Source organism: Muscardinus avellanarius (assembly GCF_963383645.1).
Source record: "Muscardinus avellanarius genome assembly, chromosome: 10".
In the NCBI taxonomy this organism is placed as follows: domain Eukaryota; kingdom Metazoa; phylum Chordata; class Mammalia; order Rodentia; family Gliridae; genus Muscardinus; species Muscardinus avellanarius.
In genome coordinates, this window is record NC_137796.1 from 29498434 (window position 1) to 29526238 (window position 27805).

A 27805-nucleotide genomic window follows, 5' to 3' on the forward strand; every position below is an offset into this window, starting at 1 on the left:
AAAAAAAATGGGCCAGAGGCCATAACAGTTACCTCACCAAAGGAGATACAGAGATGAGAAATAAGCAAATGAAAAGATGTTCCACATCATATGTTATTAGGGAAATGCAAATTAATGTACTACCACTACACACATATTTGAATGGCCAAAATCAAGAACACCGACAACCTCAAATGTTGATGAGGACATGGAGCAATACAAACCCTTACTCACTGCTAGTATGAATGTAAAATGGTACAGCCAGTGGCTTCTTAGAAAACTAAACACAATTGGGCATGGTGGCACATGCTTGTAATCTCAGCATTTGGGAGGCTGAGACAGGAGGATGACGGTTTGCAGACAGCCACAGCTACTTAGTGAGGCCCTCTGCAACTCAGTGAGACCCTGTTTCAAAATAAAGAATAAAAAACAGGGCTGGGGGAGGAGTTTGTAGGTAGAATGCCCCTGGGTTCTATCCCTAGTATTGCAAATAATAATAATAATAATAATAATAATAATAATAATAACTAAGCCGGGCATGGTGGCGCACGCTGGTAATCCCCGCACTTGGGAGGCAGAGACAGGAGGATCCTGCAGGTTTGAAGCCAGCCTCGCTGGCTTAAGAGACTCTGTTTCTAAATAAAAATATAAAAATAGGTCTGGGAGTGTGGCCTGGAGGTAGAAGAGCTTCCAGGAACCCCAGTACCACCACAAAAAAAAATAAACAAAACAAAGAAGGTAACTAAACACACTCTTACCATACAATCCAGCAATTGTGCTCCTTGGTATTTACCAAAATAAGTTTAAAATGCATGTCCACAACAGAACTTGCATGTAGATATTTACTGTTCCTGTAAACATAATTGCCAAAACTTGGAAGCAACCAAGATGTTCAAACAAGTATGTGACTGGATTAAAAAACAATAGTAACAACAACAAATGACTAAGGTATATCCAGACATTGGAATATTATTCATTGCTAAAAAGAAAGGAGCTGTTAAGCCATGAAAAGACATTGAGAAATCTTAAATGCCTGTTACTAGCAAACAAAAATCTGAAAAATCTACACAGTGCATGATTATAACTATATGGTATTCTGAGTAAGGCAAAGGGATGAAGATAGTAAAAGGATTAGTGATTACCAGGGGTTGGGGTGGGTGAATAAGTGGGACACAGAGGATTTTTAGGACAGTGAAAATTCTCTATGTGATACTCTAATGATAGAAATATGTCATTATACATTGGTCCAAACCCATAAAATTTACCACAACGAGAGGAAGTCTTAAGGTAAACTGTGTACTTTGGGTGATTATGATATGCCATATCAGTTTTAACAAATGCACTCTGGCAAAGGATGTTGATTATAATGGGGGAGGCTGTGCATGGGTGGGTGGAGGAGGCATAGGAGAAATCTTTGTACCTCCCTCTCAATTTAGCTATGAACCTACAACTGCTCTTAACAAGAGAAGCAATTTCAAGATCATGGCAAACACCAAGTGTCAAGCTATAAATTAACAAGAGTACATAAGATATTTATAGGAAAAATTATAAATATTTCCTAAGGCAAATTATAATAACTTTGATAATGGTTAAATATAATATACTAATGGATCAGAAGTGTAAAGATTTAAGGTAGTGGCCAGGCACACTGGTGAACGCCTGTAATTCAGGTACTCAGAAGGTTGAGACAGGAGCATTTCAAGTTTGAGGCCAGCCTGGGAAATTTAGTGAGACTCTGTATAAAAATAAAAAGTAAAAAGGGCTGGGGTTGTAGCTCAGTGATAGAATGCCCTTGGTTTTGATCTGTAGTGAAACACACACACACACACACACACACACACACACACACACACACACACGTTTAAGAATATCAGTTCTACCAGAACATATTCAAATAATCAAAATCACAATAGTGGTATAGGAGTGTGTGTGTGTGTGTGTGTGTGTGTGTGTGTGTGTGTGTGTATAAGAGAGAGACAAAAACTGATTCTAACATTTCTTATGCAAGCACAAAAGACTAAGAACAGCCAAGGTTCTCATGAAGAGGAAAAGAAAAGAAATTTGTTAAATCAAATATAAACACATATTACAAAGCTATACTAATCAATGTGGCAGTAAATAAAGAGCCCAATGGAATAGGAAAGAGCCAAGAAACAGGTCTCTGCATATATAAACACTTAACTTATGACACAGATGGCCCATAGAACAACAATGAGAAGAATGGCCTTTTCAACAAATGGTGCTGGAATAAATGAGTCCATTAGGGGAGAAGATGAAACTGGACCTCTATCATACACCATTACAAGAGTCAATTATAGGTAAATAAAACACCTTCAAAGTTTTGGGTTTCTTTTTTGGGTATTGGGAATTGAATCCAGTGGCTTTCACCACTAAGCTACACATATAGCCCTTTTGTTAATTTTTAAAATTTTAAACAAGGTCTTGATAAATTAATGCATGCTGGGCTCAAACCTGTGATCCTCCTCTTTCAGCCTTGCCATCCTGCCTGGCTAAGCTTATAAAGGTTTTCTTTTTTTAGCGGGGCGTGGTGGCGCATGCTTGTAATCCCCTTGCTTGGGAGGTGGAGACAGGAGGATCGTGCTGGTTTGGAGCCAGCCTAAGAGACCCTGTTTCCAAATAAAAAAATATAAAATAGGTCTGGGAGTGTAGCCTGGACGTAGAAGGGCTTCCAGGAACCCCAGTACCACCAAAAAAAAAAAAAAAAAAAAAAAAAAAAAAATTTTTTCTATTTTTAAAGAAAGTGTAAAAGAGAATAGTTTTTCCACCTCAAGATAAAGAAAATCTTTTTAAAGAGGGCACACAAAAACACTAACCAAAAAGAGAATGATTGAAAAACACAACTATATTAAACACAAGAACAAGCAGGGTATGGTGGTACATGATTGTAATCCTAGTACTTGTGAGGATGAGCTAGAAGGATCACAAATTCAAGTCCAGCCTCAGCAACTTTGTGAGGCTCTCAGCAACTTAGCGAGACCCTGTTTCCAAATAAGAAATAAAATACTACTGGGGGTATAGCTTGGAGGTAGAACACCCCTGGGTTCAATGAATATGGGTATTCATAGCAGCACCACACACATACATACACACATACCAAGAACATTTATTCAATATGCCATTAATAAAGTAAAAAAAACAAGCTAGAGAACAGGAATATTTTTAATAAAAAAGAAGAGGACAGATATTCAAAACACGTATCTATAGATTAATGAGAACATTATAAACTTATTTTAAAAACAGCAAAAGAACAGGTGTTTTATAAAAGAGAAAATCCAACTCCCCAATAAATATATGAAAAGAAGCTCAATCTCCTTGGTAATAAAGAATCTGTAAAGAAAAAGCATCTTGATACTACTACCCACCTATCAGCTTGCAAAAAAAAAAAAAAAAAAAAAAAAAAAGGAGAAAATCTGACAGTAGCAAATATTGGCCAGGATTTTGAAAATAGAAATTCTCTCTGCTGGCGAGAGTATAAAACGGGATTTGTCACTTTAGAAAACACTGTGCATTATCTAATACAGCTGAAGATTCCTAGTAATTTCACATAAGAGAACCCTGCACAAATGCATATGTTCAAATACACATGTGTGCACACATGTATACATACTCAAACACATACACACACAGGCATGCACATGGGTAGTCATAGCAGCATCCTTTTTTTTTTTTTTTTTTTTTTTGGTAGTACTGGAAACCCTTCTTCCTCTGGGATACATGCCCAGACCTATTTTATATTTTTATTTGGAAACAGGGTCTCTTAAGCCAGCGCAGCTGGCTTTGAACCTGCGCGATCCTCCTGTCTCTGCCTCCCAAGTGCGGGTATTACAAGTGTGCGCCACACGCCCGGCTCAGCAGCATCCTTCTAAATTTAGCCAAAACTCAATAGGATTCAAAGTCACATCAACAATTGAACTGATAAATAAATTGTGGTATATAATAACGAATACTATATATCAACGATGTGACTAATTATAGCATATTTATGAATATTCACAAATACTTGTGAATGCTTCATAAATGGAAAGTACTCATAGAATGAACACCATAGGATATTATTGTATAGCAATAAAAATAAACAAACTATATATAACTACATACAACAACTTGGATAAATACCACAAATACAATGTTAAAGGAATGATAGACAATATTTAACCATATGATTCCAATTATATCAATACCAACTAGACTGCATGATTAGAAGTTTTATACATAGGTGGTAAACTCTAGAGAAAGGCTAAGAAACACCATGAAAATCAAAACTATGGAGAGTGAGAAAGGAGTTGTGGTCAAGAAGGGAGGTTCATAGATATTCCTGGGTGTTAGCAATGTTCTAATTTTTACCTATTGATAGTTACTTGAGTGCTTGCTTTGTTAAACATTTGTAAAACATGTAGGATTAATGCACATTTTGCATGTACTTTAACCCATATCACAAAAAATTATATATCTAATTTATATTTATAGCTCATACATTACACACACACACACACACACACACACACACACACACACACATTTTTAAGACAGTTTCAATGTTACCTCATCCAGGAAGTCTTCCAGGCCACATATACATCGAGCCAGGCGCACCTCACCTTGCTTTAATGCTCAGGGACTGCTCCAGAGAAGATGCCTTTTTGACCCACTATTATATCCTGTATCTACACTATGTTGAGCACATGGTGAGTGCTTGATATGTAACTACATAATCAATAATTGCATTTAAGCACTTGAGTTGCTAAAAAGTAGTTAGCACCAGAGTAGTCAATTGATAACAAGTAAAAATGCACAACCATGTGGTATAGTGAATGAAAAGGCACATCTGGAATCAGAAAAATGGATCTAGCTGTACCGTGTACTGCTCACATCACACTGAATAAAAAAAAAAAATATATATATATATATATGTATGTAAGTATATTACAATACTGGGGATGGAACAGGGGCATTCTACCTTCTAGCTACACCCTCCAGCCTTATATTTATATTCTTTATTTTGAAACGGGTCTCACTAAGTTGCAGAGGACCTCACTAAGTAGCTGAGGCTGCCCATGAACTGTGATCCTCCTGTCTCAGCCTCCCAAATGCTGAGATTACAATCGTGCGCCACCACGCCCGGCTTGAATAAATAATTTTTCTCTCTAACCGTAACAAAAGATACAAATAACTACCATTTAATGAATTTCAACTATATCCTAAATACTTTTAACTGTGTTACCTCATTTAACCCTCACAATGTATCTGCAATGAGTTAATTTTTGGTCTCTTCTTAAGGATTAGGAAACCAACGTTCAGAGAAATTCCCCAAATCACACTGATAGCCAGCAAAGGGAAAGCCAAGATGCCCACAGTCCATGCTTCTTTGATACTGCTGAGTTCACTTCTTTTCATATTGTTCCTTCATCTACGAAATGGGGACACAGTGGTGTCTGTGTTGCCAGACAAGACTGCCATAAGGCTCAAAGCAGAAAATGAACTTTGGAGTCACTGCTGGAATATAAGGAAAAGTAATGCTTAATAAGCTCCCCCATGGGCCCACACAAATGAAGCAGATGGTTTCTATCCACATTGAGCTTTCCAACAGTTGTGAAGGAGAACTATGTAAACAGGAAAACTAGGAACACGCATCAATAAATGGATTCAAGAAAACCCCCAAGAACAGCACGTAATACAGGCTAAACCACAGAACTGCACTGAGCGCAAGTACTGCCTGGACTATGCCAGGGTCCTCTGCCTCCAGGCTTGCTCCCTTTGACCCACCCTCCACACAGCAGACAGAGGGATTATGGGAGGGCTTACTGAAATTCTTTTTTGATTTAAAAAACACATATGTCAGATTAATTAAAATTTAATTTACTCAGAATAAAATTCACCCTTTTTAGGTATAGTTTGATGAGGTTGGATAAACACACACAGTTGTGTAACCACAACAAGAGTTAAGACAAACTATTTCCATCTCCTATAGAAGTTCCTGTGCCCCTCTATATTCAACCCCTTCCTCCTCTACTCCACACCACTGATGTAATTTCTGTCCCTATAGATTGCCTCACCCTGAGTGAAGAGGGAGCTTTTTTTTTTTTTTTTTTTTTTTTTTGTGGTACTGGGGTCCCTGGAAGCCCTTCTACCTCCGGGCTACACTCCCAGACCTATTTTTATATTTTTGAAACAGGGTCTCTTACACCAGCACGGCTGGCTTCGAACCTGCGCGATCCTCCTGTCTCCGCCTCCCAAGCGTGGGGATTACAAGCGTGCGCCACCACGCCCGGCTTAAGAGGGAGCTTTTTAATACATAAGTCAGTTCAAGTTATTGTATTTCAACCCCTGTGGCATTCAGAATGAAACCTGAATGACCCTTAATGGCTACTAGGCCCTGTGTGCTAGTCGGCCTGTGTCTTCAGTGCCAGAGGGCACTGCGGCCTGCCCCTTCCTACAGCACAGCCTTACTGGCTGTTTTTGTTCATTTCTGCCTCTGCTGACCTGCATCCTCATCCCTTCTGTCCCTCAACCACTCTCCATTACTTAACCCCAATTTCCCTTTTCAGAACACTTATTATTCTATGAAATGACCTTGCATTCACTTATTTATTGACTATCTACCTTCTCTAAAATGGTAATGTCCTTGAGAGTAGGGATCTTGTCTGTCTTATTGATGGCTCTATTCCTAGAAGGCTAGAAAGTGCCCAACATGGTTGGTCTTCCACTGGAATTCATAAAATGAACAAACTTGTGCCAAAGAAGTTAGAGAATAATGAGGTCCATATGGTTGAAATTCTAAGGAAGCATTCAAAGAAGAAAAAGCCTTATATATTACATGGTGGGGGAGAGGAATAGCTAGAATTCAGAAGTAAATTCTCACTGCTATTCTACCAGCCTGTCAGCAGAGGACTGGGGAAGTAGTGCAGGTGCCTCCCCTGCCCTGATGCTCTTGGGCTTCTCCACTTCCTCAGGCTTGAGCCCCCAGCTCTTCTCCTCTTCTGGGTGGAGCTCTTCCACATAGTCAGCCCGGGCTCACAAGCCTTTCTTGTCCCATCCATATGAATTCAGAGAGGGGGGACCTCAGGTGTTGTTTGGTCCTCCTACTCTGGAATCCTCTTCAGCACTCCTACCTGTGAAAGAGCAGCTCATGATTCTTCTTGTAACCCTGACAGTATGAGGAGACACATTACTACCTTGTGGGGCTCCGCACCCTAAGCAGAGTCCACTTGGAGGCAACATGCACTGGTGTTCATGGTTCCCTGAGCTCAAGTCCCAGTTTTCTTTCTCAACTAGTACCAGAATTCTGAAAGCTTAAATTTTGCTATAATTTATTATGTCAGTTAGGGGTGGCCAAGGCAAAAGGAAGGGAATTCCTCTGCCACTAGAACATCTGTATTGCTGGACAGCAGGATTTAAATTATGACCACAAGACTAGAGAAGAAGCTTATAGACCATTCAGTCCAGTTTCTGAATTTTATAGGTAAGGATACCAAGTCTCAATGAACTTAAGGAACTTGCCTGGGGCCAAGAGATACACAACCACAGGAACAGATGAGAACTTAAGTTTCTTGACTCCTAGTCTAGACTTTTCTAATACAAAATTTTCTTGAATCTGGCTTCTATCCCTCTACCTCCACTGAAACAGCTCTTGCAAAGACCAACAGTAGCATTAATCACTTACACAATGATCTTCTCTCAGGTCTTATCTAACCTGGCAACCCCAGGGACCAGGAGCCTGCTCCTCACTCAGTACTTCCTGAAGAGCATTCCCTCTCTGGGGCTTCCTCTTGCTCTTCAGACTTCCCGGCCTTTAGCTAGCTAGAGTTACCTGTAGGTCTGTTGGAGGTAGGTTCCCTGCTCCCTTGCATGGGCCCTCCTTCTCCTGGCCATTTGCATACTCACCCTGAGACTATTATACCCACTCTTGTCAAGGGCAGCTGAGTCCATTTCTTCTAGTTCCCATCTCTTCTACTAACAGCCAGAACTACCTCCCAAGCAAACTAACCAGTATTTTCAACAACTTATTATGTAAGGATCTGAAATTTATGCTTGTGTTGTGACTTGCCATCCCTCCTTCCCTTCCCCTTCCTCCCTCTCTCCTCCCCTCCCTCTCCTTCTCTCTCCTCCCCCTTTCTTCCCTCCCCTCACCTTTTCCCTCCTTTCCCCCCTCTTCTCCCCTCCCCCTCTCCCTCCCCTCCCCCTCTTCTTCTTCCCCTTCCCTTCCTTTCCTTTCTCTTCTCCCCTTCTTCTCTCCCCTCTCCCCCCTTCCTTCCCTTCCTCTTCTCCCTCTCCCTCTCTCACCTACTGCTATGCTTCCAAACTTAATGGCCTAGATGAACTTCATCACATAGGTTCAAAACTTGGAGAATATCTCTGACCCACTCCTCCCCGCTTTCAACTACATACAAGGTTCGTCCATTCTGCCTCCAAAATCTCTCCCAGCCCATCCATCTCCTCATTGCCTTTTCTGCTGATTCCCTCCTTCAGACAACAAATCTATCTCTGCTCTCAACTCATTTTTCATCAGGCTCCTCTGACTTGGCTCCATACTATGGCCAAAATATATACCCTTTAGTGAAATGATCAGGGAACCCTACAATGCAACCGCAAACTTTCTTTCCAATTATTTCTTCTCTTATTTCCTAAAACTCCAACTCTTCAGACACATGAACCTGGAAACTATTCCTTGATTAGGGCCCTGCATGTTTGAGTTCTGCTTTTGTGCTTTAGTTCATACTATTTGTGCTTCCTAGAAGGCCTTACCCTTTTCATCAAGATGATTCTGGTTACAAGGGAAAGAATCTCAGCTCAAACTAGTTTGCATAAAAGGGGATTTATTGGTTCATGTTACTATCAAGTTCACTGAATCAGCATCAGAGATTCCAATAATATAATTAAGTGTCTTTCTGGCATTCTCTTTCTCTTCTCCCTAATCTTCCCTTGAACGCCAATCTCTCAAAGCTTCAGTCTTCCTTGATAAGCAAACCTCCCCCTTGCAGAGTATGATGGACATAAGAAACATAGCCACAGAAAACTCCAGATTTTCATCATCCCAGCCCTGTGAGGACCTCACTGAACCCCAAATGAAGAGCTCCTATCTCACAGTGACTAAAAATTTCCAGAAAAAGGCTATGATTAGACTGGTTTTATTCACATGCTCACCTTGGACTAATCATTGAAATAAGGTTTGAGTCATGTGCCCAATTCTAAAGGGAACAGCGACAGGCAGCCTCATTGGAACAGCCTAAGCGAGTAAAATAACCACTGAACTCTTATTTCTCCAAGTAGCTCCCTCCTAGCTTAACCCCAAGCCTTTGTTCAAATTGAATTCTGTCATTGTCTCCTTGCCCCCTTCACCTACAATTTGTCTCCTCCAATGGATTCCACTCTCTGAGAGCAGAAATTGGGTCCCTCTGTGATCAGCATAAGGCCACCCTCAAAGGTATGACTCCAGAAAAGAAAAATTCACAGTCTGCAATTATGGTGACCAACTGTTTATGAGGCTACCGCCTGATTCCCCCAGGACCTGACATGTTCCCACTGAATTTCTAAGTATCTAGAACAGTGCCTAACACATAACAGGTGCTAGATAAACATTGGACAATGGAATATATAAGTGGTTTAAATAGAATAAAGGTTACCAGTCTTTGGTGTGCCAGTAAATGAAAACAGCTGCTTTTTAATTCTTCTCACTTTGCAGAGAAAACTGGAAAGACAGGAGCTTCTTCTGCCCCTGACTGACTCTACACACTCCCCATCCTTACTGCTGCCCATTTGTCCCTGAGAGGGAGATACACATGTATGTCAAGGTCAAGCTGCCTTAGGCTCTCAGGGTTTCTGTACCTCCAACTTTCCTAACAGGGCCCTTTCTTTACTTCTCAGTGGATCCATGTCCCTCCATGTTAGACAAGAGAATTAAAAAAAAAATTCTCCCTGGACCCTATACCTCTCTTACTCTCTACCTCTTACCCCTTCCTTCTATTGTTTAGGTTTCTTTTCAAGGATGACGTGGGAGTAGTTGGGTCTCCCTCCATGGTTTCCATCAACTTCCTCAATCCTACACACTGCTTAATTCCCACTGTAATTTGGCTTTTCTCCTACTACTCCACTGAAATTGCTTTTGCCAAGGTCACTAGCAATTTTCCAGAACCAAGAGATAATCTTCCAGTCTTCATCTGACTACTGCAATATCTGACTCAACTAACCTCTTTCTTGAAATACTCTCCTTCTTTGATGTGCCTGATTCTGTTCTGCCCTGGTTTCCTTTCCCATATCTCAGATTACTCCTTCTCAGTTTCCTTCACAGGCTCTTAAATTATTCTGATTTCTTGGTGCTGGTATGTTTATGTGGTGGAGGATAAATTCCCTGCCTTATTTCCCCTTCTCATTCTGCCTATTAAATTACTAACTTCCATAGATCTCACTGCCCACAGCACCACAGAATTCCAAACTGACCCTCCTCTTTGGTGAATCATGTCTCCTAATCCACATAGCCAACTGCCTACTAGGGTCTACAGTTGGAGGGCCCACAAGAATCATCATCATGACTAATGAAGTCATCACATTTCTCTCCAAGTCTTTCCTCTTCCTCCTGCATTTTTCCACCTCAAGGAATGGTACAACCAGCTCACCAGTGGCCCAAACCCAGAATACTAAACTCATTCTTGTCTATACTCTCTAAATAGAGAACTGATCATTAAATAAGTTCAATTATTACATTATCCAAATATCCCGAGTCTGTATCCTTTTCCTACCTATGCTGCTACTGCTTTTAGTTCCTAATCTTTCTCCACTTGGATCATAGAAGTAACTTTCCATCTAGTCTCTGACCTCCTGACCTGACTCCTTCCAGTCTACTTAGCTCATCTTTCTAAAGAGCAAACTGATCCTGCCACTCATTTCCTTAAAACCCTCTGGTGGCATCTCATTATCCTTGGAATAAAATCCAAAGACCTTAGCATAATAAACGAGGCCCTTTGTGAGCTGGTTTCTGTCTCATCTTCCATCCCCTTTCTTAACATTCCTTCACATATTTTTCTCTAGTCAAACTAAATTATTTTACATTCCCAGCGTGTTCTTTGTGGTGATGTTTCTTAGTGCCTTTGCACATGTTGATCCTCTGCCTGACATTCCTGTTTTCCACCTGGCCAACTACCACTTGTTAGGAGACAGCCCTCAAAGCAGGCACTCATAAACATATTTGGATACAGAGATAGATTGATTTCCTAGTTTCCCTAGTCTTCTCTAAGCCATCTTCTTCCACTAAAGCCAGAGACTTCAGAGGCAGCTTCTCTGTGTTACAACATAAAAATGGCCCACACTTCTTTCTTTTTTTAATTTTAATGTATTTTTATTGGTGCATTGTAATCATATATCACATTGGAATACAAGACTTGAGAGGATATACAAGCACACATCATCCAATTAGCCTTCATCCACTCCCTATCCCATTCCCTCCCCCTCCCTCCATCCCATGCTTGTTTGGTGATTAACTTTGATACATTTGTTTATGTACCTCCTGCATTTTAAAGAGGCTCCATCCTCCCTATTTCATACCCTCTGATTGGTCACCTTAGTTGCTTCACTATAGGGCCCTTTCTATAGCTCAACCTCTTCCTGTTGCCCCTTTCCTCCTAGTTATTGCTGATTAGAGGAAGCATCTGGTTTTTATTTTCTGCAATATTTCTCTGTGCATGCTGCGTTGCAAGTACCGATCCCACTCTTCACGGCCCCAGTAGTGGAGTGGCTACCCGGTAACTGATCCAGACTTCGCTGGCTAAAGCAGCGGCCTTGCCTCATGGGAGGCCTCAATTCTGGTCTCGCTGGCCCCGACACCGGCCTAACCCCTCAGCTGGCTCCGATCCCGGCCTCGCTGGCCCCAGCGCCGGCCTAAAGACGGGCTCCGATCCCGGCCTTGGAGGCCTCAGTAGCGGCCTTGCCTCATGGCAGGCTCCGATTTCGGCCGCTTGCCCCAGCACTGGCCTAACCCCTCAGCAGGCTCCGATCCAGGCCTCAGAGGCCCCAGCTCCGGCCTTGCCTCACGGCAGGCTCAGATCCCGGCCTCGCTGGCCCCAGCACCAGCCTAACCCCTCGGCAGGCCCCAATCCCAGCCTCGGAGGCCCCAGCATCGGCCTTGCCTCATGGCAGGCTCCAATCCCGGCCTCGCTGGCCTCGGCACCAGCCTAACCCCTCGGCAGGCTCTGATCCCAGCCTCAGAGGCCCCAGCACCAGCCTTGCCTCACGGCAGGCTCTGATGCTGGCTACTGGCCCCTCGGCAGGCTCCGATTCCGGCCTCGGAGGAATGGCCCACACTTCTGAGGAAGAAATGGAAAATGACTTTAGAAGCTGTCCAGATGGTTGCTAGGGAATACTCTGGTGTCCAAAAATAAGCCGCCATCCTTGCTTTATGGAGCCCTGGTAGAGGAGCACCCAGACTATCAAGGGATACAGACACACAAAATATCTAATTAAATTACAAGGTGTATTAGTGTTGGTGAGGCAACAGACAATCTATGGCCAAACTTAAAGCATGGGGAAGCTTTTCCTGTAAGTAACCATTTTCTGCAAAAAAAACCTATCTATTATCTAAGACATACCTGAGAATTCAGAGTAAGTCTTTGGCCATGTACTCTTATTCTTATATTCCATTCTAGTTGCTTCTTAAGTGGTTGACAGATCAAGGGAGCTGGAGGGACAAAGTCAGGGCATTGACTATTAGCCTTGTAGGATTTTATTTTACTTTAATTTTTTTGGTTCTATGAAAAGCACAATGTTTTCCCTCTTCTCTGTAAAGAAAATTAGAACTAAAGACGGCTCAGCTGATAAAAGCTGTGGGTGGTAAATACTCCCACTATTCCCCATTGCATCTAAGGCTTCTAGGTTTCTCTTGGCATTTACTGTATCTTAGAACTGGAAATGCAGGAGAGGATTAAGAAATGCTATGGCAAAAGCCCATACTCAAGAGATGAACGGGCTGAGGCACAGTGGGGCTAACTGATCTGCACAGTCCTCTCAATCTTCTCTATTAGTCTGCAAATCACCCAGTTCCCTGAAATGTAGGCACCTGAATGAACCCAGGAAAGCTCCTTTTCGTGCAGCCATCCCTGATAGACACCAGGCTATCCCCATTTCTGAGCATCCTAGAAACCACAGAAAAACCACTTCTCTATCATATATGTCACTGTCTCTTTTCTCCCAGTAACATCCTGTTTCTTACTAACAGGACACTTTCAGATCCTCTTCTTTCATTTGAAAACCATATTTTCATTAAAAAAATCATTGGTTAGAATTGGTTTTCTCAAAATGCCCCTAAGAATTATGACTTTCCTGGCTGACAAAACTTTGTGGTTAAGGTTTCTATTCTGCAATTATCTGAGTCTTAAAAACACTTTCAAGGGTACCCCACACCCCTTTAGGATGGAACCATAATTGAAGCTTTTATATTTAGAGCCTCAATTCTCACTTTCACAAAACATTTTAGAACAGGAAAGGAACTTGGGTACCCCTGGGGTACCCCTGGTCCAACTCTCTCAGAAAACTGCACCTTCAGATGGGCAGAGGCAGAGTTGCTGATCTGGACCCCTGGTTCAGTGCTCTTTCTTACTCTTTTTAATATCACCCCAGCCTCCTGGATTGAGGTAGCTATACCATCATAAATGTCACATCAGTTATGACAACAGTTCATTATGTAACTGGTGCTGCAGAGCAAGCAAGAGAAAGAATCCACGAGCATGAACCATGGTGCCCCCCCTTCTGGCTCCCAAGGTAGCTGAGTCCCACATACTTGATGAGAGAGCTCCACATGGGAGCAAACACACACTAATCAATCGAAGGAATAAAACTAAAGTAAGCATCTGTATAAAGGTTCCATGTTCTAGACACAGTTATAAACGCATTTCATATGTTAATTCCAGGCCAAAACAGTCCTATTGGGTTAGTTATTTCTACTACCGAGCCTACTTCACAGACACCAAAAGTTAAGTAAATTGCCTAAGGTCACACTTCTAATTAGGAGGCAAGATTTGAAGCCAGGCAGCCTGGTCACAGAACCCATCATTGAACCACTTCTCATTTTTTGAGAATCATGCTAAACTGCTTCTCTAAACCAGAAGCTACCTATGACTCTGAACCAGTTAGCAAGCCACCACTCTTTCCTCCTCCACCCCACACTAATCACTGATTTGTTGGACAGTTTCCTTCCTGCCAGTACTATTTATGAGTGAGAGAGATAGAATAAAATAAGATTGGGATACAAATTTGAACAAATTCCTAGAATGGAGTTGATTTGAGCATTTTTGAGCTTTTTATGATGCAATCAATAAATGTGATGTAAAATGCTCTTCTCACAGCACATGCTGTTTTTAAATATACACAATATGTGCATACATGCATATAAATACATTTTTTACCCCCAATTTAAAGTTTTTCAGTGTCAGTTTTGGAGATAACCCTTTCCAAAGAGCTTTCATCTGGAATCATCCTCTCTATCAGCTTGTTGGTTGTCTTTTAGACCAAGATGGGCTCTTGTAATAAGGTTCTGTGTGACCTCCTTAGAAATGGGAATGAATGTGCCTAGGAGACAAGGCATTGAATCTCTGTATCCAACTGGGCTTAGTATAGGTCAGAAAAATAGGACCTTATCCTACTCACATAAAATCTCCAGTGTTAACAGAGACTGGGAGTGGCAATAAAAAATAACAAACATGAGTGGTCTTGTCCTATTTTTAATAGATGTGGCATCCTAAAAGGCATAATCGGGGAGTTCCATGTGCTAAAGAAACAAGACTCTAATGATAGGCATTGTAAATCTTATCCAGGTTTCCATACACAGAAGAGAAATTCGGGAATCCTATTCAGCCATGTCAATCTGCATGCAACTTCATCCATTTAATCTAATTGGAAAGAACTCTATCCACAAGCAGACAAGTTCCATTTCAGAATCCAATAGGCAACTGAGGTGCCAGAATTCCACAGCTGACTCCTGAGGAGATCAGGTGGACTGTTTGCTACTCTTCTGGCAGGAAGGTCTGCTGGTATTTACAGCTCAGTGAACAGTAAGGAGGGAGAGAGCACCGTCCATCAGCAAAGGAGAACTCATCTGCTACTTGATCTGATGTTCTGTTCATGCTCACACTGTCTCTCAAGAGCAAGGTGCATCCATTTAAATAAACATGAAGGCAGAAGGAAGGGAGAGAGGCAAAGTAGCCAACAAGATGACTGCAGAAATAACAAGGCCACAAATCCAGAAGAGGAGCTCCCAGTGAGTTGCTACCTCAACATGGGACCCTTTGGGGCATGTGTGGGAAACATCCTTTTAGATGGCTGCACTTTCAGAGTAATGGCTGCAAGTTGCCATTTACGCCACTAATGCTTCCTGTGTAGTAGGTGCTGAACAGTGGTGGGCTGAGTGAATACAGGCTTGTCCTGAGCCCAAACCAAACAGAAGACATTTAATTACAAAGTTAGGGTAGCTGGGAGTAAAAACCACCAGCTTTTTGGCAGCAGGTGGCCTTTTGAAACTGCTTTCTCTCACAGGGTGGGGTCTACCTTTGTAATCATATCCCACTTATAAGGCTAGGATGTTTGTATAAGCAAGGAAGTCTCACCTGGCAAATCCTAAGTTTTAAAATAGCATTGGGCAGGTACATTGGAAATAGATGGGCATCTAAAGTGCTCCATTTTGCTGTGTTCATTTAAGTGAAGCCTACCAGCTAGCACACCACTGCCTTTGAACGCAGCACACTGCCAACTTCAAATTCCCTGTCTTCATAAAAAAAAAAATCTGTTCAATGCTCCAGAGACAGCCTGAACTCAGCATCCCAGCTAACTCAGCACCTCGAAGTGAGGGTCAACTGTGGTGGCCAGAACAACTACACAGTTCATTTGACATTTTTATCAGGTTTATGGTCCAAACAGTTGTCACTATTTGTTCAGAACTGGAAAGTCACTTAGAGTGATACTCTATTGATTCTATCCTTCATAAAATATTATCCTTTAAGAGATTTCTTTGCAAGGATTTGTAATTTCAATAAAATTGGCACTTCCTTCAAAAAAATTTTCATTTACCTGAGTAACTCAGCATCTCAGTCATTAAAATATGATGAAGCTGTATTACTAGTGAGGGCACAAACCCCTGTCACAAGCAAAAATTATTTAAAATGCTATGGGGGGAGTCACTGATTACTGCCAGTATGTATAAACTATATTTGTGCTGTCTCAATTATCAATGTTTATTTCTTAGCACTAAAATGTTTTGGACTGTCTGACACAGAGCTCCAAAACACTGATTCACAATCACATACACAAAGGGGGGAAAAATTCCAGAAAGCTATGTTCAATAAATTTTTAATTTAAAAAGTATAGAGAACCGGGCTTCTAAAAATGACCACCTCATCAGTGGTATCTCTTAAGCAGATGCAAGTTTCCTGGTAAGACATGTATCAAGCAGAAAAATTTCAAAGGTCAATCTCTCTGCAATGTTCCTAGGCTGATGAGAGTATTGACACTTTGTTCTATGCAGCATCTGCCAGCCAGTCCTTTATGGTTTAACTTCAGTTACTATGGACATACTGGGAAGCCAATTCCTTCTAATCAGCATACAATAACAATGGATGAGAATATAGGGGCCAGGTACTTTTAAATATCAATATTTTTCCTCTAACCCAATGGACTATGATACTAAACCTCAGTTCTCATTAGGAAATCACTGGGTTCTCACAGGACGTCACCCACAGAGGACTCTCTAACCATTTCATTTCATCTGCCCAGGTGAAATAACACTGCATCCTAATTAACTTATACATATGGCCTGATAGGTTGGTCACCAAGCATATCCCACAGGAAAGCGCTTTCTGAAAATGCCACCTTTAATTTCCAACCTGGCCCCACCCAGAAAGACAATCCTCCTGACTCAAAATGACTCTCAGTCAAGTGGTGATCTCCAAAACCATTTCTGCAAATGAGGACTCAAAAGAATTTGTCACTAGGATACAGTGACACCAATCCCACATTTTGTGGTTAATAAAACAAGTCCTGCATCCAGCTTGGCACAAGGCCCTGATCTGATTTATTTCAAGCCAAGCTGAAGGGTTCAGAAGAAAATCTGCCATTCATAAATGCTTTAGGATGCTAGGGTCCCTTGTGGCAAAATTTACATGGGCCACACACCTTTCAGACTGACCATTTGAGCAAACCTAGCCTATTTCCTAAAGAGAGTTGGTGTAATGTGCTTTAAAAAAAAAAGTTTTAACTACAATATCTCAGTTTTGTCTAACATTTCTTTTTCTCCGCAAAGGTGTTCTGTGGGGGTGAGAAAAGGGGGAAGTGTCCTGGGGGGGGGGGGAGAAATGCCCTGATTTCTAATTTAATCATCTCAAACATCAAACACCTCATTTTCTCTCCTCTTCACTGTAACCAAATTAGAGACACATAGGACTTTCTCAAAAAAGCCTATATACAGCCTTCATTTTAAATTCCCTGCCCCGGTACATAATTAGGAGTTTTCATTCTAAAGTGGCACACCTATATCCTCAGAGAGCTCAGCTCTCTTTGAATAAAAAAAGGCAAGGTACCCTTTGGGGGACTCGGTATATATTTTTAAACTTCTTATTAAATCAACCTAATTTATGGGGCATGTTCGGGAAAAGCAGGTAATGAGTTGCTTTGGCATATGTGAAGTTAATTTTCAGACTATAGCCGTTCTGCTTCGACCTTCCCACCTCTTTTTTCCCTCGCTCCCCGCGCCGAGGGTTTCCGAATACCTTCGGCCCCCTCCGAAGCGGTTCGGACCTGTACGATGGGCCCCGACTCAACTCCGAATACTACCGAGTCCCTCCGAGCCCCGCGCCCAGGCCGCGCCGAGCGGAGCCGAGCACCGCCGAGCAGAAAGAACCCCATCGACTTTTCCGGCCTCGGCTGGGCGCTGTCCACCACTCACAACGCCTGAAACCTCACCCAGCTCGGTGGCTGGGGTAGCTGGGGCTTTTACCCGGCCCCCAGCCTGCCACTGCAGATTACAGACTTCTGAAGTTTTGAAAGGCCGTCCTCCCCTCCCTTAGGGAGAAAGGGGTGGTGCGGGTTGCGTTTCCGACCTGCAAAGGCTCCAGGCAGATGCAACATGCACCTCGTTGCAAAGAGCAATTCCCCAGGCCCCGCCTCTCCATCCATTTGGGTTGCACAAGCTCTGAAGAAGCCCCAGGCCAAATTACCCAGGCTCAGAAGGGTGCGGCGAGCCTGGGGGGGGGGGGGGCTCTGCAAAGAAGGCCTCAGGGAGCTCTCCAACAAAAATAAGAACATGTCAAGCCGATGGGGTAAACTGTCTCCGAGTCGCTACTCCCTACCATCATGGCGCCGCCTGGAACCCGCTTGTCATGCCTGTTACACATGCAAGATTTTTTGCTTCTCGGTTCCGAAACCACACGCACGCTTCGTCTCCCACCCACCTCCCCAAGAAAGGGGTTTTTATTTTCCATTGTTTTCCTGTGGGATGCAATTACTTCGGCTATTCTGTCAAGTTGAAAAATAATCATTTTTGTTTACTGCACAGCAACCTCTAATTAAGAGCTGTGTGTGCACGAAGGTGTCACAGCAAAGCGACGTGGAATTCTCGCTAAACGGTCTTAACGAACTCCTCCGTCCAGAACTGACAGACCAACAGAAGCAGCAGGGCCAGCAGGGCCAGAGGGTTCGCACCCCTTCCCTGCTGGCCACCCCTCCCCAAGCAAAGCTGCCTGTGGGCTCACCAGGAACTGCCGCGTGGATGGGGCAAGAAGCGAGCCTGCGAGTGGGAAGGAGGGGCGAGGCTCCTTATTGAGAAAGTGTGATGGGGAAGGAATATCCCATTTTGCTTTAATTTTCAACCATCACTCAAATCCACCCCCAGTTAATTAGGAGGGGAAACTGATATCGAAGGCAGAAGGGGGCGGCGGCAAGTGGGGCCTGAAATCCGCATTGTGGGTAGATTACATGGAACATGGCCTATGCACAAGTGTAAATAAATACACTGATAAAGGCCACAGAGCAAAGCAAAGGCTGCCAGAGTGGGGGAGGAGAGGGACCTGGGGCAGCTAGGGGCAGGGCTTTCGGCCTCACAGAGTCCCCCTTCCACCTCTGCCTCGGATCCAGCTGTGCCTGTCACATCCGCTTGGAAATCCACCCTTTCTCTAGCACACGCCCCCTCCCCTAACCCTCTCCCTCCTTTGGGGTGGGGGGTGGAGAGGGGAACCATCGTCTCCAATTCAGCACCAAAACCATGAACAGCAAACACTTGATCCTCCACCCCAGTCTAGGGCTGGGTCCCCATCATGTTTTAGCCAAGTTCAAAATCACTGCCCAGGGAGAAGAGTAGGGGAAGCGGGATTATGGATCTGCGAGGGAAGGGCGGGAGGGAAGAGGAGAGAGAGAGAGGAAGAGACAGAAATGGAGGCAGGGAAACACGAAATACTCCACAAGCAAGAGTAACGATCATAATCATGCCAATAGTGTGATGTTCTGATCAATATGGCGGACACTGTCATTCATACAACTACAGGCGCTCCCCTTTCCTCCCCCAAATAACACCCACCCCGGGAGTTGGGGTAGAGGACCCAGAACCCACGTAAGGAGTGGGGGAGGGGAGCCAAAACCAGGTGTGTGTGTGTGTGTGTGTGTGTGTGTGTGTGTGTGTGTGCACGATCTAAAAACCAGGCCTGGAGAGCAATGTGGAGTGAGCAAGATAATAAAAACGATTTTAAAATTATCATTAATAAAAGTATAAATCCCAGTGCCACAGGGACTTACTTCATCTGCTTCACAATGGTGCTTTTTCCTGATTCTCCAGCCCCTGTTGGGACACAGACAGGGGGGACAACTGGTGAGTTTCAGCTTATGGGAATCTGGAGGGGGGGGGGGTTAAGGCATGCAGGGGGGTGGGAGATCCTGGGCCACGGTGGTGCCAACTCGGGGACCTAGCCTCCCAGGGCGCAAGAGGGGTGGGGGAGCTGGTGGCAGGGGTGCGTGTGGCCAGGGCCGGGGGATGGGTGGCAGCCTCGGTCCTTACCCAGCAGGAGTAATTTCACGTCTTTGGCGGCGCTGATGCCATCCTCTTTGAGGTTTTTCTCAATCGCCTTGCTCCGCTCGAGGGCGGCTCTCTCTTCTGCGCTCAGAGTACATCCCATGGTGGCCCCTTCCCTGCCACAGCCCGCACGACTCGGCTGGCACGGCTCCCCGGATCGGCGCGCCCCCCACCCCCCCAGAGAGCAGAGCCTGGGCTCAGAGGGGGTAAAATCACGATATCCTCTCCTTGGCTGGGAACAAAAATGTCGAAAGACCAGAACCCCCCAAAAAGATAGCCGCTAACAAGATCCCAGCAGCGGAGCCTCGCGGCGGCTGGCGCGGGTCTGGGGTGCCGAGGCGAGGGTGGCTGGGGTCTGGGGCTCCGGAGGCGAGGGAGGAGGCGCCCGCGGGCCGAGGAGGCGCGGGCTGCAGGCACTGAGGCTTGTGCACAACCCAAAATAAATAAAATAAGAGGCTGGATCCGCAGCCGGAGCCGGCGGAGGGTGGGGTGGGGGGCAGGGTGGGTCCTTCTGCCGCGGCTGCCGGAGGAGGCGGAGGCGGAGGCGGAGGCGGCGGAGGCGGAGGCGGCGGCGGCGGCGGCGCGGGGTGTGGAGGGAGTGAGTGAGGGGGTGCTGCTAGTGCATGTGCATCGCCGGTTCTCGGCCGTCGGTGCGTCCGCGGCGCCTTCGCCGACCCCCGCGCGCTGCGCAGGGCTGGGCAGGGGGCCGGGCCGGGGGGCAGGTCTCTAGCGGGAGGCGGCGTCGCTGTCTCCCCGAGATCGCATCGCTCGGCGGAGCCTACCGGAGGGAGAGGGAGAGCGCGAGGGAGCCGCGGCCAGCGGGGAGCCCGAGGGAGAGGGAGAGGGAGAGAGAGAGAGAGAGAGAGAGAGAGGCAGGGAGGGAGGGGAAAAAATGAAGGGAGAGCGAGCGAGCGGACGCGCGCGCACGCCGGGCCCGGGCGGGGGAGGGGGCGAGCGCGGCGCGAGAGTGCGCACGGGCTCCGCGAGCCGCCCGCTGACGTCAGCAGGGCCGCGCGCGCCCCCCGGGACAGCGCGGGCGGGGGAGGGAGGCGCGCGCCGGGGCCGCGTCAGCCGGCGAGGACGCGCACGCGCGCGCGCCGCACTCCCCCGCGCCCTCGGCGGCGGCGGGCGCGAGCGCGCCTGGCGGGGGCGGGGCCTGGGGTCGGGCGCGCGCCTCCCCGCCCCGCCCCGCCCGCGCCGGCCTTCTTGTCAATGGGAGCGCGGGGACGGCTGGCCGCCGCCGTCTCCTGGGCCCCCAGCTCGCGCCCGCGCGGCCTCGGCCCCTCGGCGCCCCGCTCGGCATCTTGTCCCCTCTCCAGCTGCTGAGGCCGTAGCGGCGCAGGCCGGTTTACCTCAGCCGACGCGAGGAGATCGTGGGTCGGAATAAAGCTGCGCACCCCAGAGTTCGCCTCTGGGGCGCCGGCGCTGATTCGGGGATTTTGCTCTCCGGGCCCGCATTTATTGAGCACCTAGTATGTGAGAGACGCGGCGGTGAGGAGAGGAGCGCGGCGGGCGGAGACCAAAGCCACGGCCGCGCCGGCCTCCCCTGTCCGCGGTTCCCGCCACCACCCCAGTGGCGCGGGAGCTGCCCGCCCGGGCGGCCCGCGGGGTCCGCAGACCCCGCGCCCTCTGCACAGTCACCCGCGTCCGCAAATTGTTGGACGGTCTAGCTGGGTTCAGGTCGTCTTCGCCCTGAATTCTCTCGCCCTGCGCTTTCCCAAACACAAACACGTAAGACAAATTCTGCATAGATTTTTGTCGAGAGGAGAGGTTTTCTTTCTCTCTTTAGATCTACCCCACCCCATCTCTTTTCAAATAAAAACCCAGAAACCCGGGTCATTTACTCAGTGTACCGCTAATCAAATACTGGGGAAACCAGTATGCTTTGCCAAAGATCGGGCAAGTTCTGGGTGGTCTCTGAGATTTTGAAGAAACTAGCTCTTGCCGCACAAAATAGTTTTACAATGAATTCCACCAGACAGCCCCAGGGGCCCTGCTAGCAAAAGGGGCCAACAGGCAAGGCTGCATGGGGATAAGACAGGCAAGCGGCCAGTGGAAAACATTTTTTTCTAACAGTTGGGCATTTCTGTGGCTCTGAAAGCAAACTTGTTTATTTCATTTCAACAATAGGAAAAAAAAAACACTCCCGTTTGGGAAATGTTGCAGCATAAAAAATATATTTGCAATGGGGAAAAAAAGAAGGCAATTATGGCCCACCCAGAAGAAAACATTTCCCTCCCCTGAATTTTTTAAATTTGTTATTTCCCAGTATGGATTTGCCTCATTCTACAAATAGCTGTCTGTGTCAAAAGCTGTATGTCATATAGTTGGAATATTTAAATTTGAATCATATTCTACATATTCTAGGAAACTGACAAAGGGATTCTATAGAAAACGGTTTTATAGAAAAAATAACTGCTTTCCCACCTCTACCCCATCCCCATTCTACTTTCCTGGTTGTGTTTTGGGGCGGGGAGGGGGTTAGGGAACGAATCTGTTTTGGCTTAAAATCAGAATATCATTAAAAATCAGCTTTCCAGATCCAAAACAGAGAACTTAGGTACCCAACACTGTAGAAATTTGTTATTTCCTCTAGAGGTTTCTAGGGCAATTATGCAGATCTACCATCTACCAGATGCAGGGGGAAATGTCAGCAACCTCACCCAGTTCTGCTGTTTCTACAAGGCTGCATTTGCAAGATTGAAGCCGTAAGGACATAACCATTTCCTTGCAGATGGTGGGCCACATTCTACCTTTTAGTGTTCTTGCATATCAAGTAATTTTTAATTTAAGATCTCAGACTGTTGGAGGCATTCTGAATGTATGATTAAATGAAACTATTCTTTACTTAGGTATATTTCTTCCTTCTTGTTATCAGACCTAGTATGGTGGAGGCACAAACCTGTGTTTTGAGTTTTTCTTTACTCAGCCCTTATTAATCATCTACCTATTGTGCATGGGGGTCATGATCTAGGTGCTGTAGATGTATTTCAGGTTTGCCTACCGTGTTTTCTTTTTCTGGGTCACTTTGCATCTTGATGGCTGGGTTTCATAAAAGACTAATAATAATCCGCTTCATCTGGATAGTGCTTTACAGCTTACAGAGCACTTTTACAAAAATTATCTCATGTGATCCTCCCACATAAACCTCAGTTAGGCACTAGGCACTGTGGTGTGGGAAGCATCATGGCTGAGTGGAAAGAGCCTACCCCATGAGTACAGATTGATAAGGGAAAAATTCTGGTATATCCTGCATTTAATTACAAAGGGCCTGAGGATGGAAGGAGAGAGAGGTGTGGGAAGGTCATTCAGCAGCAAGCTACAGGCCAAAAGGAAGATTAGACCATTTTTATGTTCTTGAATGTTAAAACCTTACCTCAAATCTGTCATGACTCCCTAATTGCCATTGCATCCTGCTTACAGCCCCAACCAATCTATTGCTTAGCCTTATAGATTGTTCTCCTACCCTAAAGCCTTCCCTGCTTCCAGTAATCCTGCCCCTTTCACCAATAGCTAATGTAGGTTCAATGTTGGTAACATGTCTTCCTTCCCTATATGTGTGCTGTTTTGTTTTGTTTTGTTTTTGTACTGGGGATTGATTCCAGGGACATTATTCTACCTCTGAACTACACCTCCAGCCCTATTTTATTTTTTATCTTGAAACAGGATCTCACTAAGTTGCTGAGGCTGTCCTCCAACCTGTATTTCTCCTATCTCACCCTTGTCCCTATATTTTCATTAAAAAGATGTTTTCTCAAGTTTAGCTGACCTTTTCCAACTGCTACCTAGCCCTGATGCTGAAAGTTACTGGAACTTGTCCTAGAACGTGGTAATTTCTTTTCCTGGCTAGCATCTGTAATGACTCAAAAAAACCTTTTATTTCAGAGATTTTTTTGGTCTCAGGAGTTTTAATTTAACAAGATCTACCTAGGTACCATTTTACATACAGTCCAGGAAGCTGAGCCTCAGCTCAGAGGCTTAAATAACTTGTCTTTAAGTCATTAAGTAATAAGTCATTAAGTAATAAGCAGTGTTACCTTTCACAGATTTGTGGATTAAAAAATAGCCTGTTGTATATGTATATACTGCATGCTTCCCAGACTCAGAAAGTTTATAACCCTAGGACCCAGTCATATTCTGGTTCCCCAAAGGAACTGAGGATAACAATATCAATTTTCAATGAATTATTAGTAATTATATACAACCACACATGTTTAGTTTAACAATTAACAATTAGTGCCTGTGGGAATGAAGAAATTATATCTTAACATCAGGAGCTGGGATCCTTAGACCAAGGGCAGGGTCCATTTTTGTTTTTGTTTTGTTTTGTGGTGCTATCACTTCTCAGCCTTTTGGCTAAGATCAAGTGTTGTTTTGTAGTGCTAGGGATTGAACCCAGGGCATTATTACCTCTCAGCTATACCCCTAGACCAATTTTATGCTTATTTGAAAACAGGGTCTCACTAAGTTGCTGAGAGCCTCACTAGGTTGCTAAAGCTGGCTTCAAATCTGCGATTCTCCTATCTCAGCCTCCCAAGTACTAGGATTACAGGCATGCACCATAACTCCCAGATTTCATTTGGTTTTATTTTATATGCGGCTCAGAATGATACTTCTCTGTTTATTACTGCTGGCTAGAAATAACTCTCACTCCATCCTCAATCAACTACCTTCTACACATATACTTGCTACACATAAACAGGCATATTTTTAACTGTTAAAAGTATATAATTTAAACCAGGTATGGTGGCACATGCTTGTAATTCCAGTATTCAGGAGGCTGAGACAAGAGGATCACCATTCGCAGACAGCCTCAGCTACTTAGTGAGGTCCTCTGCAACTTAGTGAGATCCTGTTTCAAAATAAAGAATAAAAATAAGGCTGTGGGGTGTAGCTCAAAGGTAGAATGGCCCTGGGTTCCAACCCCAGTATAAAAAAAAAAAAAAAGGAAAGTATGTTTTATAAGCTCTCTAAAAGGAATGAGCACAAAGCCACATTAACTTGCTTTTCTTTTATTATATGTTGTTCCCAGTTTTGGATGACAAGAACTCATGATATAAACTGGGTTTCCCAGCTCTGACTTACCCAATGTAGGTTCTGATGAGGTGAACTGAAAAATTTCCCTATGTGTTCCCTTTTATGTGATTACTCTAATTGCACATGCATGTATTGACAGTCTTCTATGTTTAATATGTTAATTTAAACCCAGAGGGGAGTTTGGGTAAGAGATTGGGAGTCTTGAAATCTTGAAACTCCTGGAATTTTTTTTTTCAAAACCATTTGCGTTAAAATCAGCAAAGATGCTCATTAAAAATTCTGTTTTCCATCTTCTAACAAGTCAGACTCTTCTTTATTAGTTTGTATTAATAGCCTTTCCCCAGGTGATTTTTCTGTATACAAAATGTTGATCTTATATAGAATTTCTGTGTGTCAACTAATTCTACTAGGAGCTTAACTTTCTCAAAGTCCACATATCTCACATGTTTCTGAATTCAACTTTTTTGTGTTTACTAGTTTTTTTAAATATTTCTGTCAAAGGAAAAATATAAAAATTATAATTCCTTATGAACACTCTTGTTATGGGAAGAAAATAGGCTCAAATGTGCTGTCCAGGAGCTAAATAAAACTAAACTAAATGTCAAGTGAATTGGACATTTGAGGGAGAATGGTAGAATTTGCGTTTCTGCCCTGTTCCTATTATAAAATTGATAGTTTGCAATCCAACTTCGCGGTGAATATAATTTAGAAGACTATCTGATCTGCGTTAGGCTAAAAAATGTGTTATTTTTTTCTGATAAATATTTCCCATTAGTGAGAGAAAATGCTAATTAATTTTTATTGGTGCATTGTAATTGTACATAATCTTGAGATTCATAGCAATACATTCATACATGTACATTGACCATTTTTTCTTTTCTTTTTTTAATGTGCCTAAAAGATACCCCTCCCATTCAACATTTTTATAACGTGTTTTGTGTACATTTCTCAAACCTCCTCAAACAGTGGTTCTCAAGCATGTATAAGGATTACCTGAGAAGCTTTTTAAAAACAAATTCCTGAGTCTCATCCCTAGAATTTCTGAATTAGTAAATCTGAGGTATAGCTAGGAATCTTCATTTTTAAATTTATTCACCTGTTCATTCATTCATTCATTTTTGTGGTATCGGGGATTGAACCCAGGGACATTCAGCTACACCTCCAGCCTTATTTATTTTTTTTATTCTTTATTTTGAAACAGAGTCTCACTAAATTGCAAAGGACTGTCCTAGAACCTGTGATCCTCCTGTCTCATCTTCCTAAGTAGTGGGATTATAGACGTGTCCCACGACGCCAGGCTTCTTCCTCAGGTGATTACTGATATGCTTTGGGAAATGTGTCTCTCTGGACTGTAATCCCTGTAAAGGTAACAGACTTGTCTTACCACTTTGTATGTTCCCCAAAGCTCAAGGATAGTCCACTGTCCACAGGTCATCAGTTTTAATATTTGTTAAGTAAATTTACCTGCTTATAAGCAAGGGTTAAATCAGTATATCAGAACTCTTCCCACTTTTGAGACTTTGATTTTACCAATACAATTTTTGTTGCTTTATTATTCTAGGAAATGTGTTAGGACCTTATATATTAAAAAAGGTATAGACTGCTGGTGTGGTGGTGCATGCTTGCAATCCCAGCATTTGGGAGGCTGAGACAGGAGGTTTGTGGTTCGCAGACAGCTTCAGAGATTTAGTGAAGCCCTTTGCAACTCAGTGAGACCCTGTTTCAAAATAAAAAGTATAAAATATAGGACTGGAGAGGTAGAATGCCCCTGGGTTCCATTTGGACTATGTTTTAACATTTTTTTTTTGGTGGTGTGGGGGTGGAACCCAGAGGCTTTCTACCTCCGGGCTATACTCACAGACCTATTTTATATTTTATTTGGAAACAGGGTCTCACTAAGTTGCTGAGAGCCTCACTAAGTAGCTGAGGCTGGCTTCAAACCTGTGTGATCCTCCTGCCTCTGCCTCCCAAGCACGGGGATTGTTTTTTAACATTTTTAATCAGAAAATTTATTGCTGAAATTTGTGTTCCATTTTTGTTATTTTGTAGGGTTCATAAGGAAGTTCGTTTTTTGATTTGTAATTGTTAGGGCTAAGAGATACCATGGGAAGAAATAAGGGTTTTGTGTACTTTTAAATGAAAGAGCAGATTAAGACTTATAGGTAATTGAATTGAGCTATTAAGTTCTTGGTAACTGTTGACAATATTATTTGTTGAGTGTACTTTGATGGAACCTCTAAGAGGGTGTATTTTACAATTTTTGTCAAAATGTTCGCCAAGGGAATGCCACAGGGATGCATTTGGCTTGAACAGAGTGGGAAGTCAGAGGAGGCTAGGGCTTATGCTTTCACGTTGATGATAAGATTGACCAAGAGCTACACTTGAAGTTGGAAGCTTGGATTAATATAAAAACATTAAAGCATCACTGTTCTAACAGACATTATTTTGTGTTGGAATTTTCTTGGGAAATCTTTCATCAGAAACTAAGACTCTTATTTATTATGGAGGGAATGATAATAATAACCACTTTTCAACCTACTTAGGCTGAAGTTGACAGGGAAAATGAGCATATACATACTTGTAAAGTACTTATTTAATACTTATTATGTCCTCCAAAAGACAGATTTGCTGGCACAAAGTTTTTCTTGCATTATTTATCATATTTTCTTTCTCTATAGAGCCTCTTCACACATGCAACTCAAACACATTTTAGACATTATCTCATTAGTCTTCTGTAAGCTT

General features: G+C 43.8%; 1 protein-coding gene across 2 annotated transcripts in view; it reads right to left on the bottom strand.

Annotated features, from left to right (window-relative positions):
- The window catches only part of GNAO1 (G protein subunit alpha o1), a gene marked incomplete at both ends in the record, with an annotated part of 170309 nt that extends 150180 nt beyond the window's left edge, over window positions 1-20129 (bottom strand). For both annotated transcript variants that reach the window (XM_080702725.1, XM_080702724.1), the window contains 2 exons: window positions 19753-19795; window positions 20012-20129. In XM_080702725.1, coding sequence (XP_080558851.1) covers window positions 19753-19795; window positions 20012-20129 — 161 coding nt within the window. The remainder of the gene's footprint in view (window positions 1-19752; window positions 19796-20011) is intronic.
- Between the last annotated feature and the right edge of the window lie 7676 nt (window positions 20130-27805).